Genomic DNA, 19,873 nt, shown 5'->3' on the forward strand with positions numbered 1-19,873 from the left:
TAACCTTAGCTTCCTGTAACTTTTTTTACTTTATAAACTTAAAAAAGTTTTTTAAAACTTTTTGACGAATGCTTAGGGGCCATGATGAACAGAACAACATGAGACTAAATCAAGCACATGCAAAAATGATGCAATCAAGAGACACGGTAAACACGAGATGTATGAGGCTGCTGCGTAACACGGCATACTGTTTTGCAGTTACCTTTTTTATAACTCGAAAGAGTACACTCTAAAATAACGATAAAAAGTACAGTATAGTAAATACATAAACCAGTAACATAGTTGTTTATTATCATTATCAAGCATTATGTACTGTACATAATTGTATGTGCTATGCTTTACTTGTATACGACTGGCAGCACTCCGACATCACTCGGCGATAGGAATTTTTCAGCTTCATTGAAATCTTATGGGACCACCGTCGTATATGCGGTCCGTCGTTGACTGAAACGTCGTAATGCGTCGCATGACTGTATATACATACATACAAACAAACAAACAAACATACATACATATATTACACTGAAGTAAATTAATAATTGATGATTAGAATGAGCTCTGAATTTAAAAGTTTGCAGCTATCGTAATTTTTAATGTAAATATGCCAATGGTTATAAAATAAGAGGCGGAGGAGGTCCTTGTAAGCATTGCCTTGTAACTAGTTCAATTGTAAGCTCCATTGTCTTGGGTCACCGTGAGCAAAGTGAGCCTGCATCCACCAACATTTATTTGTGTATATTTTCATTTACAGAAAAAAAGAAAAACACAAAAAAATTAGAGAGGTCATAGAACATGATACCCCATGCAGTGTTCTGGTGTCTACTTCATTTTAAATAAAATAATGATTTTCAAGATAGTTAAAAAAATTTCAGGAAGTTTAGCGCAATTGAAGCAGTCTCATACACCACCCTGTGGCATTGCGAGTGGTTCCTGCTTGGGAGCCTCAGTGGTGCGTGTTTCTGTTTATGCTGTCGCTGATGAATCTCAAACAAGTAATGAAACTGGTCTGACAACTGAGAGGGCACGAAGCATTGGGATTCTCATTTTTCTGTGTATGCTACTTGTGAATGTCTGCAGCTGCAGAGGAACCCAGGTAGGGTATAAAACAACAAAGGGCTGATCTTGTGTCGCTTTTCTTGGTTGATTTACGCAGCTGTCTTTGGCTGTAAGAGTATGGGGGTTAATTTATGGAAATCCTAAGCATCTCGGGTAATTGATTAGGTGAGTGCTGATTCGATATGATATTCCCTCCAGTTATGGGGAGAGATGTAGTTGGTCTTGATATATATATATATATATATATATATATATATATATATATATATATATATATATATATATATATATATATATATATATATATATATATATATATATACAGTGGGACCCGCTTAATAGAATCACGGTTAATAGAATCACCCGTATTATAGAATCAAAATCGTTGAGACCGATTCCATTGTATCTAAATGTACACAATTTTTCCCGTTTATTAGAATCAAAAACCCGCTTAATAGAATCAGCTGCTGGCCATCCACTTCGACAGTTCAGCGCCGACTGGCCGCACAGTTCCAACTTTTGCCACCAGGCAGCTGACGTCACGCTAAAAATAACGCTATGCCACTACAGTGATTTCGGTAGTCATTGTACAGATAGGCAGACGGCTGACAGCTGCAGTCTAAGCACTAGGCGTGTCGTCATTTCCACGATGGACAGAAAACGAAAGCGGACGGATCGTTCAAACATTGATAAAGCACAAATCCTGAGGGACTATGACGCTTTGCCCAGAATGAGCCAACGAGAAGCTGCAGACAAGTTGGAAATTAACCAGCCGATCCTATGCAAGATTCTGAAAGATCGAGAGGCCATTCTGAAAGGTCAAGTGGATTCGTCTTCTTCTCAGAAACGCAAGCGAAGCGGCAACGCACCCGATGTCAAATCAGCAATGGTCAAGTGGATTCAAACTTCTAGAGAAAAGGAAGCACCGCTTTCTGGACCTCTGATGCGGGAGAAAGCGGCTCAGTTCGCGGAAAAGTTCAACAACAAGAAGTTCAGTGCGACAAACGGCTGGATTGACCGGTTCAAGAAAAGACATGGAATCGTCCACAAGAAACTTCACGGAGAGGCAGCGGCGGCTGACGTAGGAGGGAAACAACAATGGCTGGACCACGTGTTTCCGGATCTCGTAGAAGGCTTCACGGCTGATGAGATCTGGAATGCTGACGAAACCGGGTTGTATTTTCGGGCCTTAACAGACGGAACGTTCCTCTTCAAGGGAGATCAGCACTGCGGTGGGAAAAAGCCAAAGGAAAGAATCATGGTGCTTTTTTGCTGCTCGATGACTGGTGCTAAGTGTCCTCCTTTCGGTATTGGTAAAAGCAAGAATCCACGGTGTTTCAAAGGCCTCAAAACAATTCCAGTTCGCTACAGAGCCAATTCCTCCGCATGGATGACAGGTTTCCTCTTCACTGAATGGCTCGATGAGTGGAATCGCGAGCTTTGGCGTCATGACCAGAAAGCGTTGCTTCTCATCGACAACTGTCCGGCACATCCCCAATCACTTCAACTGTCGAAAATTACTGTGGCATTTCTCCCGCCGAACACAACCTCTGTTCTTCAACCGTTAGATCAGGGAATTATCCGTTCATTCAAAGCTCATTACCGCCGTGCCATGCTACGAAAAGCATGGAATGATGTGAAGACTACCGGCATAGTGAACTGCTGGCGCAAAGGAGGAATTTTCATCGGAGCGGCAAGCGAAGGCGAAAGGGTCGAGAGCAATGACGACGACGAGTTCGCCAACCCTCTTCAAATGGATCCCGACCAATGGCAGGACTTCGTCAACATGGACGCCACTCTCCAAACCACAGACGATGATGTCACAGACGAAGCCATCGTTTCGGCAGTCGAACGCGAAATGGGAATTGCTACTGATGCAGACTATGACGCCGACACTAAAGTGGAGGAAGAGGAGGAAGAGGAGATCTCTGTCCCGACCATCAAGGAAATGATGTCTGCAGCTAAGACAATCAGGCTTGGTTTGCTATCACATGGGTTCAGTGACATGGCCTTCCTGCGCAAACTTGACAAGGAGGTCACCGCCATTGCCACAGACTCGTTAAAGCAGGCAACAATCGACAATTTTTTCATTACAGAGTCGGCTCATCGACAAACCTATGTTGTTTTGCTTTGAAAAGTACATATGTACTGTACGTGTAATTGTTTTATTTTCAGTAGTAAGTTACATTGTTTTGAGCAAGTGTGTCATATAAATCAAACTAAATGCTGAGTATTTGTCTCCGTATGTGTACTCGACATTTGATCTGCTTGATACTCCACAACTCTGGTGAACTCGGATATTAGAATCACCCGCTTATTAGAATCAAATTTGTCCGGCCCAAAGTGATTCTATTAAGCGGGTCCCACATATATATATATATATATATATATATATATATATATATATATATATATATATATATATATATATATATATATATATATATATATATATATATATATATATATATATATATATGTTGTTATATATTTGATATCAGATTGTGGCGGTCGAGATGATACATTTGAAATGGGGAAAAAGGCGTATCCAACCAAAAAGTTATGAGATCTACTCTGCTAATTTAGCAAGAAACAAGCAATAGCAGACATGGTCTCATCTCCTTTTTTCCTTGAATATATACTGTATATATATATATATATATATATATATATATATATATATATATATATATATATATATATATCTATCTATCTATCTATCTACGGTCGCTGGATTCGGACCAGTGTCCCAATCACAATCCTGACAGACCGATGTTACGATAGACCGCTGGGCAAATCCTCCACCCACATGATCACCAATTTAGTGACTGATCATCAAAAGAGACTGTATGCCATCTGCCAGGAAAGCCAAATTGATCTTTACTTCGGTTTTGGGCATACAAATAGCTCTCACGAGAATCTGACGTTTTGTTCAGATCGCCAGTCAAAATAGGATGGAAGCCCAAGCTTCAGCTTTGACAATATGGCAGTAGTTTTATAAAGCCTCCTGTAAGGTGATGACACCAAATTCCCTCAATCATGCTTTTTAACCACACTGGGGTTAATAGCCAAATGTTGAACTGTGAACCAGCTGAAACAAGTTTATTGAAGTTATCATATTTGATAAATGGGGAAGGAGAGATTGATATGGAGAAAAACACATTTCAACAGCAATTAGCAATTATAGAATTAATGTGCAATACCGTACTATAACAATTTATTAGATACAGATCATACAGTTATGATTTTTCCCACGCCCACGATAACTCGTTTGGCTTAACCGTTTTCCTGACTTATCCACTCGACAAACATCATGACACACTGGGGAATTCACAAACAAAGACGATCGGCAAACCCGGAGATAGAGCTTTGCAAAGTGTCTGGAGGCAGTTCTGTTCCAGTCCCAGCAGGAGGCGACTGATCGTTTTGCACGTCAACCGAGGAAGGAACAAGGGACGCAGCTTATTTGGCAAGGTTTGTCTCAGTAGCATATTGTTTCAATGGAAAAGGGGGGGGATAGGTTCCCGGCGGTTCGTGATTCATGAGGGAAAATCAAAAAATCCATAAAAAACCGTGAATACGCATGGAAAACAATGCAAAAATGTCGGGAAAAAACCCGCGAAACGTGAAAAAATAACTGCGCCTATGTGAAGCACAGGGCCGCAAATTTCGAAGCATGTCACATTTTGTAAATTGTGAATATGCAGGGTCCGCGAATTACGAATCCGCAAATAATGGGGTCCGACAGTATAATATTGCTGTTGAATCTCACATGTTTGTCACATCATTTTATTTAAATTCATACCTTGCATTATAAACCTACTTAGCTGCCTATTAAAGGTAATATCCTGTGTTTGAAAGTCGTTTAACAAAACACACACACACCTACATACAAAATTGTGATTGCAATAGGTTCACAAAGCAGCAAGGTGTATAACATCTTGAGCAATTCGTGAATCGCTTCGCACTTATCGGGTGCTGTAAAAGTTACACCCTTCCCATTATTTGTGAATTACCTTCATTAAAAGAGTTCTCTCTTCATTCACCTTCCTTTAACTCGTGGCAGATGGCAAACTCATCGTTGGCGTACTTGCCATTTGGCTCCACAGGCCATTCACAAAGGCATTGAGGGAGATGGTGAGACCTGTGGACACGGCCTACAGATTCGAGGTATGTGAATTTCACATAATTTCACTCCTGCCTCGAAAACCCAGACGGTGGAAAATATGCTGGCATGCTCTGTTCACTTTCCATAATTGGAACCTCAGCATAAAGATAATCTAGTACATATGAGCTGTCATTTATCAACCATTAATCTTTTGAAATTATGAATAATTTCTTTCTTAAATCGTCTCCCTCCATCTATTTCGTGTTTCCTTGCTCTCTGCAATGGTCATTTCTCATGCTTCATTGTCACAACCACCAGTTATCAGGCACTTTTTTCTGGATTATCATTCATAATACTTTGTATTCGCACGTAAATCAAGTCGAGCAAACTGTGCAGGTATTGTTTCAGGGCAGGGTACTCAAGAACTACAAAGGATCAATTCACATGAATGTCTAAGCTGCACACGTTATGAGAAATTAGCCATGTGTTTTAGAACATGCTCATGACAAAACTTTGAATCATTCATTAAAACTGTTGGAACGGTTTCCAGCATCTGTGCTCGTGTGGCTCTTTGACTGTCTCTGAGCTGTGAAGAATGTGTGCCATGCTATGTCTTATGGTAGGGAGCACCAAGCTCTGAGCATTGTGCTGGTAGGTGCCATCACGTTTGTGGGGGTGGGGGTTTAGATATTCCCAGAAAGCAGATAGGAATGTATGGAGTAGCGTGGTTCATGTATGAGTAGTTAGCCCATCTCGATGTATTAAGTAGGGAAACGTTAGCTTGAGAATGGTCTCCTTTGAATGTGCACCACACAGGGGGGTGGTGCATGGTAATAGTTCAGAATTATGTTTAAGGAATAACCTCGATGTCAACCTCAACTGGGGGGTGCTGGGAGACTCAGCAAAAGAGTGAGAGGATGAGCGTTTGACACCTCCCAGGGTGGGGCGGGGCTGTGGATCGCCTCGGAGGGGTGGAGCGTTTCCCCGGGAGAAGAGGGAGGAGCCAAATCGGGTGGTTGTCTGAGGAGAACGTGGTTGGGAGTTTGTTTTTGTGCAAGCCTGAGGAGAGAACGATTGACGTGTGAGGAGTAAAAAGAGGAAAGCTTTCTCTGAGGAGGTCATCCTGCCTACCTGTCTTCGACCTGTGCCTGTCCATCCTGCCTGCCTGCCTCTGCCCATTTTCTTCCCACTGTGCCCGGTTTCGTCTGCCCGCTACCTTTCACCCATCATCCTGCCTGTCGTCCTTCTCATCCCCCTCATTGCTTGCTCATCCCCACTACCACCAGAGCTGAGTCCCCCGGTTTTTGTCCCTTTCCCCATCAGTGCTGAGTCTGGTGTGTGTAGCCTTAGATTTCTTTCGATTTATTTTTATTCACATTGTATATAATTATTTATTATCGATTCGGTGTTCCCCCTTTCTTCCTTATCCCGTCGTCTCCTCACAATCACCATCCCTGGTTCCTTTTTAAAAATTGTTGTTTCGGGAATATACCCGTTGGTTTTGAAAGCTTTAAGGTTTTCGTGTCTCTCCTCATGACCCGCGCACACATTGTCTGCCATTAATTCGGAATGTCTCCAAGGTTAGTGAAGCCACGAGGAACATCACGGGATTTTAACCTCCCGCCGCGACAAGCTCGACGTTGGTTGAGCCGTCGATGCTACAATACCATTGAACTGATGCGCTGCTCATATTTACCAAGTACATATAATTGTTGCCCTTGCGCAATCTGCCACATTGCTCTTCTATGAATATAGATGGTGGTTATAATTTTGTACAAATATAATGAAGAAAAGAAAATACAACAAGAAAGAACAATCAGAGATTACAGACCCTCGCCCGGCAGGACTTGTTTTGTGTGATGTATTTTGTGTGGAAAATAAATTGAAGGATGTATTAAATTAAAAGTCATTGACTGCAAATTAAAGGTCTAAATGGTCTCGTTGTAAATCTGTCAAGGTCAAAGGTCTGAAAATTTGTTAAGGTTGAAAGGTCTGAAAAGGTCTAAATGGGTCTAAAGTGTCTAAAGGTTCATAAAAGTTTGAAGGGGTCTGAAGGGTGCAATTTAAATTTTAAAGGGTTGGAATTGTCTGAAGGGGTCTAAAGGGTCCTATAACGTATAAAAAAGGGTCTTGAGGTCAATGAGGTCTACAAGGTATGAAAAGTTGTGAAACGTGTGAAGGTCTAAAGAGTAAAAAGGAGTCAGGCCATTTATGGTTCTGAAGGGTCCAAGAGGATGTAAAGGGTCTAAGAGATCTAAGGTTATAAAGGGTGTCATGGTGTATTAGCAGGATCTACTAAAGGGTTTAAAGAGTATTAGTGGTTTATAGGGTTTTCGGGGTCGAAAAGGGTTCGAGGAGTCTTTGGGGTCTTTAGAGTTTAGATGTCTTTGGGTCTTCAAGGTCTTTCCAGTCTTAATGAACTGAGGGTTGTAAAGGGTCTTAGGATTCTAAATGGTCTAATATAATTAATGCACATACTCACATTCTAGGCGGACAAACAGACAAACACACAGACCAAAATGTAATACCCTCTCCTCGAGCAAGGGTAGTAATTGGACAACAGTATTTATACGTAGAAGTATCAGTATAATACTGTCAGCCACATATCAGATGACACAATTACAATCTTCGATACAGGTGACCCTCATATAATGTGGGGGATGCATTCCTGCGAAACACGATGTTATCTCAAAATGTGTTATGTGGCAATTTTTAACATGTAAAAATGGGGGTTATGTTCCAAATGGTGAAGATTTTAACCTTTTAAGGTTGAAGACCTCCATAAAAACCTCAAAAAAGCAGTAAACAATACATAACTATAACATATAACAAATTAAAACATTAAAATGAATTACGTTTTTATATAACTTTTACCAGGATTGGGGTTGGATACAGTACATATTGCTTGAGGCAGGCTTATTGAGGTGTGGCAGGGTGTCCAATTGAGGTTAAAGGCTCATAAGATGAAATGGAGGTTGATTCGCTTGGGATCTTTTTTGAAGAACTTCATAATGGAGACATGAGTGGCTGCCTTCATTTTCTGTTCATAATCCTCCTTGAAATAAGATAGGACATTCTCTATCTCACTCCGCACCTTGGAAGTTCTAATGCAGTCAGGATCGTGTTCATCAAAGATGGCCATGGCTTCATCGACCAATTTGAAACCTTTAGCTATGACCTTTGTTGTGAGGGTTTTAACAGGCACAACCTCGGCAGGACTTGATTCTGATTCCTCTTTGATGCGCTCCTCCTCCAGAGCCAGATGTTGCTCAGAATGATGGAGCACGGACAACTCACTCAGAATGACAGAGCACGAGCAACTCGCTCAGAATGATGGAGCACGAACAACTCACTCAGAATGACGGAGCATGAACAACTCGCTCAGAATAAGGGAGCATGAACAACTCGCTCAGAATGATGGAGCACGAACAACTCACTTAGAATGACGGAGCACGAACAACTCGCTCAGAATAAGGGAGCATGAACAACTCGCTCAGAATGATGGAGCACGAACAACTCGCTCAGAATGATGGAGCACGAACAACTCACTCAGAATGATGGAGCACGAACAACTCACTCAGAATGATGAAGCACGAACAACTCTCAGAATAACGGAGCACGAACAACTCGCTCAGAATGTTGGAGCATGAACAACTCGCTCAGAATGATGGAGCACGAACAACTCGCTCAGAATTATGGAGCACGAACAACACGCTCAGAATGATGGAGCACGAACAACTCACTCAGAATGATGGAGCATGAGCAACTCGCTCAGAATGACTGAGCACGAGCAAGTCGCTCAGAATGATGGAGCACGAACAACTCACTCAGAATGACGGAGCACGAACAACTCGCTCAGAATGTTGGAGCTTGAACAACTCGCTCAGAATGATGGAGCACGAACAACTCGCTCAGAATGATGGAGCATGAGCAACTCGCTCAGAATAACGGAGCACGAACAACTCACTCAGAATGATGGAGCACGAACAACGCGCTCAGAATAACGGAGCACGAACAACGCGCTCAGAATGATGGAGCATGAGCAACTCGCTCAGAATAACGGAGCACGAACAACTCACTCAGAATGACGGAGCACAAGCAACTCGCTCAGAATGACTGAGCACGAGCAAGTCGCTCAGAATGATGGAGCACGAACAACTCACTCAGAATGACGGAGCACGAACAACTCGCTCAGAATAACGGAGCACGAACAACTCGCTCAGAATGATTGAGCACGAACAACTCGCTCAGAATAACGGAGCACGAACAACTCACTCAGAATGACGGAGCACAAGCAACTCGCTCAGAATGACTGAGCACGAGCAAGTCGCTCAGAATGATGGAGCATGAACAACTCACTCAGAATGACTGAGCAAGAACAACTCGCTCGGAATGATGGAGCACGAACAACTCGCTCAGAATAACGGAGCACGAACAACTCACTCAGAATAACGGAGCATGAACAATGCGCTCAGAATAACGGAGCATGAACAACTCGCTCAGAATGACGGAGCACGAACAACTCGCTCAGAATGATGGAGCACGAACAACGTGCTCAGAATGATGGAGCACGAACAACTCCCTCAGAATAACGGAGCACGAACAACGCGCTCAGTAGTCGGAGCACGAACAACTCGCTCAGAATGACGGAGCATGAACAACTCGCTCAGAATGATGGAGCACGAACAACTCGCTCAGAATGATGGAGCACGAACAACTCGCTCAGAATAACGGAGCACGAGCAACTCCCTCAGAATAACGGAGCACGAACAATGCGCTCAGAATGACGGAGCATGAACAACTCGCTCATAATGACGGAGCACGAACAACTCACTCAGAATGATGGAGCACGAACAACGCGCTCAGAATGATGGAGCACGAACAACTCACTCAGAATAACGGAGCACGAACAACGCGCTCAGTAGTCGGAGCACGAACAACTCGCTCAGAATGACTGAGCATGAACAACTCGCTCAGAATGATGGAGAATGAAAGATTCACTCAAAATGATGGAGCAGGAACAACTTGTTGAGAATGACAGAGCAGGAAAAACTCGCTCAGAAAGACAGAGCAGGAACAACTAACTCAGAATGACGGAGCACAAGGAACTCGCTCAGAAGGACTGAGCACGAGCAGGTCGCTCAGAATGATAGAGCATGAACAACTCACTCAGAATGACGGAGCACGAACAACTCGCTCAGAATGATGAAGCACGAACAACTCACTCAGAATAACGGAGCACGAACAACTCACTCAGAATAACGGAGCACGAACAATGCGCTCAGAATGACGGAGCACGAACAACTCGCTCAGAATGACGGAGCACGAACAACTCGCTCAGAATGACGGAGCATGAACAACTCGCTCAGAATGATGGAGCACGAACAACTCCCTCAAAATAACGGAGCATGAACAACTCGCTCAGAACGACGGAGCATGAACAACCAGCTCAGAATGATGGAGCAGGAGCAACTCACTCAGAATAACGGAGCACGAACAACGCACTCAGAATAACAGAGCACGAACAACTCGCTCAGAATGACGGAGCATGAACAACCAGCTCAGAATGATGGAGCAGGAGCAACTCACTCAGAATGACAGAGCACGAACAACTCACTCAGAATGACGGAGCACGAACAACTCACTCAGAATGACGGAGCACGAGCAACTCGCTCAGAATGATGGAGCACAAACAACTCGCTCAAAAGGACGGAGCACTAACAACTCGCTCAGAATGTCGGAGCATGAATAACTCACTCAGAATGTCAGAGCACGAACAAATTGCTCAGAATGTCGGAGCACGAACAACTCACTCAGAATGACGGAGCACGAACAACTCACTCAAAATGATGGAGCACGAACAACTCGCTCAGAATGTCGGAGAATGAATAACTCACTCAGAATGTCGGAGCACGAACAACTCGCTCAGAATGTCGGAGCACGAACAACTCACTCAGAATGACGGAGCACGAACAACTCGCTCAGAATGTCGGAGCACGAACAACTCACTCAGAATGACAGAGCACGAACAACTCACTCAAAATGACGGAGCACGAACAACTCACACAGAATGAGGGAGCATGAGCAACTCGCTCAGAATGACTGAGCACGAGCACGTCGCTCAGAATGACGGAGCACGAACAACTCGCTCAGAATAACGGAGCACGAACAACTCACTCAGAATAATGGAGCACGAACAACTCGCTCAGAATGACGGAGCACGAACAACTCGCTCAGAATAACGGAGCACGAACAACTCACTCAGAATAACGGAGCACAAACAACACGCTCAGAATGTCGGAGCACGAACAACTCACTCAAAATGATGGAGCACGAACAACTCACTCAGAATGACGGAGTAGGAACAACTCGCTCAGAATGTCGGAGCATGAACAACTCGCTCAGAATGACAGAGCATGAACAACTCACTCAGAATGACGGAGCACGAACAACTCGCACAGAATGAGGGAGCATGAACAACTCGCTCAGAATGTCGGAGCATGAAAAACTCGCTCAGAATGACAGAGCACGAACAACTCACTCAGAATGAGGGAGCATGAACAACTCGCTCAGAATGATGGAGCACGAACAAATCAGCTCAGAATGACGGAGCATGAACAACCAGCTCAGAATAACGGAGCACGAACAACGCGCTCAGTAGTCGGAGCACGAACAACTCGCTCAGAATGATGGAGCACGAACAAACCAGCTCAGAATGACGGAGCATGAACAACCAGCTCAGAATAATGGAGCACGAACAACGCGCTCAGTAGTCGGAGCACGAACAACTCGCTCAGAATGACGGAGCATGAACAACCAGCTCAGAATGATGGAGCAGGAGCAACTCACTCAGAATAACGGAGCAGGAACAACTCACTCAGAATGATGGAGCACGAACAACTCACTCAGAATGATGGAGCAGGAGCAACTCACTCAGAATAACGGAGCACGAACAACTCACTTAGAATTTTGGAGCATGAACAACGCGCTCAGAATAACGGAGCACGAACAACACGCTCAGAATAACGGAGCACAAACAACTCACTCAGAATAACGGAGCATGAACAACGTGCTCAGAGTAACGGAGTATGAACAACGCGCTCAGAATGATGGAGCAGGAGCAACTCGCTCAGAATGACGGAGCACGAACAACTCGCTCAGAATGTCGGAGCACGAACAACTCGCTCAAAATGATGGAGCACGAACAACTCACACAGAATGAGGGAGCATGAACTATTCGCTCAGAATGTCGGAGCATGAACAACTCGCTCAGAATGACAGAGCATGAACAACTCACTCAGAATGACGGAGCACGAACAACTCACACAGAATGAGGGAGCACGAACAACTCACACAGAATGAGGGAGCACAAACCACTCACTCAGAATAAACAAGCATGAACCACTTGCTCAGGGTAAGGGAGCCCAAACAACTCGCTCAGGATGACAGAGCACGAACCACTCACTCAGGATGATGGAGCTCAAACCACACTCACTCAGGATGAGGGAGGATGAACCACTCGATCAGGATGATGGAGAATGAATCACTCGCTCAGGATGACGGAGAACGAACCACTTGCTCAGGATGACGGAGCACAAACCACTTGCTCAGGATGACGGAGCATGAACCACTCGATCAGGATGACGGATAATGAATCACTCGCTCAGGATGACGGAGGATGAACCAGTTGCTCAGGATGACGGAGCACGAACCACTTGCTCAGACTGACGGAGCATGAACCACTCACTCAGAATGACGGAGGAGGAACCCCTCGCTCAGGGAGACGTAGCACAAACCCCTCACTCAGGGTGACAGAGCATGAAGCACTCGCTCAGGATGACGGAGCATTAACCACTTGCTCAGGATGATGGAGCACGAATCACTCATTCAGGATGATGGAGCACGAACCACTCACTCAGAATGATGGAGGAGGAACCCATCGCTCATGGAGACGTAGCACAAACCCCTCGCTCAGGGTGACAGAGCATGAACCACTCACTCAGGATGACGGACCATGAATCACTCACTCAAGACTATGGAGCACGATCCACTCGCTCTGAATGACGTGGCGTGGAAAAAGCATCCGCAGTGAGTAAACAATTCTTTCAGAATGGCATTGCGTGGTACCGCTGTTGACTGGAGGGCACTTGGCAAGTGACTTAAGCACTCAAGCAAGCACTCCAATTAAATGACTGACAAGGAACGGCTGGCCCAGTTGTGGCTGCTTGCCATAAAGGATCCCTTAAATTTAAAGCCAGTCTTCACTGCACCCGCAGTGAAATTAAATGAAAGTTGAAGAAATTAAATGAATTCGTTCAAATAATGAGTTTATCCACAAAAGAGTTGCTGTTTAACATAGAACAACCCTGGAGACATTGCAAAGTTTGATCACCCATTAAATAAATATTGCAGATAATCTGCCACGTTGCATGCTCGTCTGTGCACATGTCACATGGTGCATTGGTTCATAGTCCGCGCAAACATGATAACTTTCTTTTAAAATGTCCGTTTTTCACCAGATTTGCTTTGATTCCTGGTAAAACACCTCATGAGATCTCGAGAAATAGACACAGATATGGCAAACACGATAGATAGGCAATCCCTCTGGGGGACAGGGCATGAAGACAAGAAGTAAATGTATACACTCATCTCGCTCAATGGTTAATTTTGGCACATTCCTTAATCTTTTGTTCATGAAATATAATTCTCCAACCAATAGAAAAAGATAAGTTTCATGCTTTGGAGATTTCACATTTTCTTGTGTATGTGTATGTACTGTAGAAGGAGGGAACACAGCCTTGCTTGCTTAAAGTGAACAGGTATATCGGCTCAGTTATAAGACTCGTTATTTCTTTAAATTATCAGATTTCACTCCAGATTTCGATAATTATTTAGTCCGGAAGACATCCGATCCTCAAAGCCGAAATAATGTTTTGATGATATACTTTTATTAGTCCATTAGAGTTGATTGTGGAAAATCGCGTCATAAAATGCATGAAATTTCTCCAAGCTCCTTATATTATTTGAAAACTACAGGACTTACAAAAGCGATGTATTCAGCGATTCGTAGCTATGATGAACAGCCATATTATATAATATGAGTGAGGAAAGTGAAAAATAAATTTTCTATCGTGAAGAAATTGGCCTGTTCCAAATCAAGGCATGGTTGAGTAGGCCAAAAAACATGGCGGCTTCATACCTCAGCGAAGTAACCCAGGATGCACCTTAAGACCCCAGAGAGCAAGAAAGCCGGGGATGATGCCTGATAAAGGATATAATTAAATACTGTATGGCCATTAATTATCTTCAAAAGGGGTGTTTTAATTATTTGTTTTTTTGTATACACTGTTGTGGCTCATATGAGAGCTAACACACAGAACATACAACAAGAGGGGTGGGACAAGGAAGGAAAAAACAGTGTGGAACAGAGACATGAGGAGATCTGTGGAAGCGAGAGGGATGGGGCGGGGTACACAGGGTAAACAAGATGGACACGACAGAGACTTTTAGGTAAATACACGACAGGGACTTTCAGGAAAGAAAGCAGGGAATTTGAAGGAGGTGGGTTTGGAGCAGATTGGCGGAGGTCGAAAAGATCATGGTTTTGGATGGGAGAAGATAAGAGATGGTGATGAAGAGCTGCTTTGAAGACCTGGAGGGAAGAGTGGGATTGAAGAGAGTGTGGTAGTTTGTTCCAAAGGCAGGAAAAAAGAGGAATGAAAGAGTGAAGGTGAGCAGTGATTCTTGATTTTGGTAGCTTTCCCACAAGGGGTTGCTGGCGGACCTTGAGCGCCTTGCGGAAATATGGAGGGGACATATCTCAAACAGAGCAGTGGGGGCCAGGCCAGGGAGGAGATGGTAGAAGACAGAAAGACCACTGACCTGCCTGCAGTGAGAGACTCAAATTAACGCAAACACCAAATTTTCAGTCATGCTCTTCTAAGGCGTTTTCTTATTATGCATGCAAAGTTTCAGACTACTAGGTTTCATGGTTCTGGAGTTATGGAGGAGACACACACACATCGACATTTATTCGTATAGATCTGTGCTAACAGGTGACATTTGGACCTAACTAAAGTCGTGGTCCCCTGTTCGAACACGTTCTGAGATTGAAGCGCCGAAATCTCGATAACAGGCTGGTCCCAGCTGATGATCTAAAACTAGATGATATCATTCAATCAGGCAGTCAATCCAGTGAAGGAATTCTTAAGACCTCGCTTTTGTAAGGAATTTGTAAGATCTCCTTAAAGAGATCTCTCAAAACTATTAATTTGCTTTGGTTGAGATTTCTCCCATCTGATTCATGTTTTCTTTGATTGGTCAATCAATTTGATGTCTTGAATGAAATGCTTGATTTTTGAAATAACACAGCTTGGTTGCCTTTGATTCCAACTCAATTGGAATCACGCCCTCGAGGTGTACTTGCGCTACTTATCATATTGGGTGCAGCCGAGCAGAGCTGCCAAGTACGCATCAGCGAATAAGCAGATTTTTGGGGTATAACTTCCCGGCTATACTAAAGTGTGGACCATGCTATACCAATGGAGGAAAAGACAAAAATGAGCTGGGTGCATTTACAATAGGCACATTTATTTTAACAAGCGAGGAAAGTTATGTGGCACAGTATGGGATTTATTTGCAAATGTACAGCAGGGAAAGCAAGCAATTTGTGGTGCGGCAAAAGAAATGCAATATTCACAAGAGAAGACAGTGCAGATTTACCCCAAATAAGCTTATACAATCTTAACTTATCCTATGACATGCGCCATCACACACACACACAACCGAGGAAAATTAGAGATAGCCCAGAAAGATATGTGTTTAGTTAGTCCTTTCCATATGTCTAGTGGGTAAATGGGAAAGATGCGTTATGAATGGCTTTTAGTTAGGTCTTTTAGTTAGGATCGCTGTATACGAATAAGGCTAAGCATGGCATCCTTAATGTTTCTATGAAGGATTTTGATTTTGTTTGTTTGTCTGAAACCAAAACTGACTCATTTGAAAAGGATTTATTTCCAAACTTCAGCCCAGTGTTTATGGAGAAGAAGTCTCCTACTCATAAGTGTGATGGGGTGCGTGGTCTTTTTGTACCAGTAAAAGATATTCACTTTGACCATATTTCATTAATTCCAGACACCTGCTCAGAAAACAATTGATCGCTGAAAGTCACCAAGGTGGGTTTTGGCCTTGAATTAAATCTTGGTGCTGTAGATATTGTGCATGAGGGTTCTGTGTTCCATCACAAACTTTTTTTTTTTAATCTTATTGCGGAAGACATTATAAAATTTGGTCGTAATTCTGACACATCGTTGATATTAATTGGTGACTTCAATTCAAGAACCAGTCTTTTAAACGTCTTCATTGATATTGAAGAGTCTGTTGCTATTGTTGCTGGTATTGACTATGTTAATAATGACCTATTCAATAGTTTACAAAATATTTGAACTGCTTGAGATCCTGAATGACAGATTTAATCTTGATACTGTGATCAACAATAATGGTAATGAAATGATTGAACTATGTAAGTGTTTTGATTTGAAGATTGTTAATGGTAGGTTCGGTGCTGACTTTGGTGAAGGAAAATACTCCCGTCATAAACCTAATGGTGAAAGTATGGTCGATTATGTATGTTGTTGTCACCGTTTATGTCCAGAATTGTAGATTTTTCAAGTTGGTTGTCATGACCCTTGTTTGCCTGATGTTCATAGCTCTGTAGAAGTAACCATCAAAAACTGTACTGGTAGCTCTATTTGTCATCTGTTTCATCAGTCTACTACTGTCAATCTGAATGATGACGTGTTCATGTTAATCATTTGTGGGTCAGGGTAAATGGCTGCCTGAACATGCTGAGCAGTATATGGATCATCCTTCTTTTAATTGCCGAAAATCTCGTGTACTTATCGGAGAAGCGTGATAATATGCAGTGTGATTCACTTAATCAAGGTAAGCTTTATGAACTCACAAATCACTTGTGTGATATTTATCTGAATCACACAAAGCTGCTGGGTTTGATCAAGGATAAATCTACATTAAGTACACAAACTAGAAAGCCGTCTAAGCCCCGTAGGTCTGAAAATATCAGTGGTAACAAGCCATGGTTTGACCAAGAATGTCATGCAAAGAGGTCTCAATATCTAAAAATAAAAAATGAAACTCAAAAAAGAAGAAAAAAAAAACCTTCACAGCTAAATCTGAAATTAATAACGATGCGAGACACTACAAAAATTTTAACTCTGCAAAATCTAAGACTTTTTACAAAGACCTGAATAAAAACTTGAATAAAATGAAGCAAAAAAATATCAAAAGACACCAGTTCACCACTTGCTTGACATGTGTACCAAATTTCGTAAATATATCTTGAGGGGATTTGTAGTTAAGCTCCGGAAACGAAATGTGACGGACAGACGGACGGACGGACGGACGGACAGAACCCATTTATATATCCCCCGCCAACTTCGTTGGTTGGCGGAGGATAATAATCTAAACTCTTATTGGGGAAGTTCTTAATAGAGCATGCTCATACAAAGTGAATATTGGCATGATTTATTTGGATAATTTTGTTGAACATTTAAAGAACTCAGTTAGAAGTCGAATGATGGTGGGTATGCCAATGATAACTAGCATCCGTTGAAGACAAAGTCTTCGATATCCCCCGCCATAGTAAATGAGGATTAACAAACTTATATTCCCTAAGCGTGTGCAATATATATGTGGTTTCCCCTTGATCTGACCAGCCGTTCTGGAGAAGAAGATGTTTGAAGGTTTTAGGGTAAATTCAATATGGCCACCAAACCATGTGACCTATCAATTAGAAATTAACAAATTTCTGAAAGGATGTCTTGGGGAAAGTGTATGTGAAATTTGGCCTCAATCTGTCCAGCCGTTCTGGAGAAGGTTTTTAAAATTTATTAATTTTCAATCCAAGATGGCTGACGAACCATGTGACCTATGACATCATAAATTTACATTCTGCCTCCAATCCTCCAGTGGAATACGTGTGTGAAGTTTCGTGTTAATCGGATGAGGTGTGTTATTTTATCCAAGATGGCCACCAAACCAAGTGACTTGTGACTTCATAATTTTTACTGTGTATGCAGACATGATGGAAGATGATAGTTGCAAATTTTTAGCTTCGTTGGGTTATGTGATTCCAGAGAAAACATTATTTAATATTTTTCTTGAATCCAACATGGCTGCTAAACCATGTGACCGATCAATTAGAAAATATCAGAAGGCACCAGTTCACCACTTGCTTGATATGTGCACCAAATTTCGTAAATATATCTTGAGGGGATTTGTAGTTTAGCTCCGGAAACGAAATGTGATGGACGGACGGACGGACGGAACCCATTTCTATAACCCCCGCCAACTTCGTTGGTTGGCGGGGAATAACAAATCTTGTGGAATTGAGAGCATTATTAAGGAATTTTTCAAAAATTGCCCAGTTCCTGTAATCCAAATCACAGTTAGGTTATTTTTTCCCCCGACAACCAACGAAGTTGGCGGGGGATATAGAAATGGGTTCCGTCCATCCGTCCGTCCATCACATTTCGTTTCCGGAGCTTAACTACAAATTCCCTCAAGATATATTTACGAAATTTGGTACACATATCAAGCAAGTGGTGAACTGGTTATTTTTGAGATTGGGTATTAAAGACAAAAGCTCTTCAGCTTCAATGCATTCAATCTTCAGCTTCAGCTTCATTACTCCATTTATTCACAGAATGATCATTGGTCCTTGGATCAAAATTTTTATCCCCTGCCAACCAACATGGTTTGGGTCACATGGTTTGGTGGCCATATTGAATTTACCCAAAAACCTTCAAACATCTTCTTCTCCAGAACGGCTGGTCAGATCAAGGGGAAACTTCACATACTTATTGCACACGCTTAGGGAATATAAGTTTGTTAATCCTCATTTACTATGGCGGGGGATATCGAAGATTTTGTCTTCAACGGTTGCTATTCTTTTAATAGTGCCCAATTTAAGGGTCACGAAACTATGCCCTATGATGGGGGCCGTTGCCCCGGTAGCTAGTTGCATACTATGATCTTGCAGATGGTGGATCTCATCCCACCCGTCCACACTCGGATTAAGGACCACAGGGCTGATGATCGTGGCGCTTGCTCCTGTGTCCACAACAGCATCTACCCCTACGCCGGCAATTTGGCACCGAATTGTTAAACTACCAGTGCCAATTTGGCCACAATAAATGACCTGTCGCAGCTTTGAGGGCTCTTCCCCATCTGGCTCTGCTGAACACGGCTCTTTATGTCCGGCACTCCTTAGTTTCCCTGGGACTGGCCGGGGGGGCGGTATTGGGGTCCGGCTCTTCCGGTTTGTCCGGGGCGGAGTTGGTGGTCCGGGGGACAGGGCCTTCCCCTGCGCGGGGAGTCACAGTGCCGCTGCAGGTGGCCCCCCTCGCCACAGTTGAAACACCTCACCGGGTAAGGTGCATGCCTCCGGTAGCTTAAATTATACCCCCCCACCCCCATTTCGAATTGGGGTATCTGCCGATGGCCTACCCCGCGCCCCTCCTGGGTCCGACCTCCCCTGTCCGGACCCCGTCAACCGGCGTTCGACCATGCCCCGGACCACTTTCTCCAGCTCCGCCCGGTCGCCAAAGGTAGCCCCGGCTCCCGGCGCACCGTTGCTCATGGGGCCCACCTGCCGGATTGCCACTGCATGTCTCCCGGCCCCTCCAGCTG

At 43.4% G+C, this 19,873-nt stretch overlaps 1 protein-coding gene across 1 annotated transcript in view; it reads left to right on the forward strand.

Moving 5' to 3' along the window:
- LOC147029798 (thrombospondin type-1 domain-containing protein 7A-like) overlaps nucleotides 1-19,873 on the forward strand; it is an 879,531-nt gene that overhangs the window by 775,640 nt on the left and 84,018 nt on the right. The window contains exon 14 of the mRNA XM_085872138.1: nucleotides 5,123-5,226. Coding sequence (XP_085728264.1) covers nucleotides 5,123-5,226 — 104 coding nt within the window. The remainder of the gene's footprint in view (nucleotides 1-5,122; nucleotides 5,227-19,873) is intronic.

The sequence above is a fragment of the Eptatretus burgeri genome, chromosome 3, assembly GCF_056783735.1.
Source record: "Eptatretus burgeri isolate ZD-2024b chromosome 3, Ebu_testis_v1, whole genome shotgun sequence".
Classification (NCBI taxonomy): Eukaryota; Metazoa; Chordata; class Myxini; order Myxiniformes; family Myxinidae; genus Eptatretus; species Eptatretus burgeri.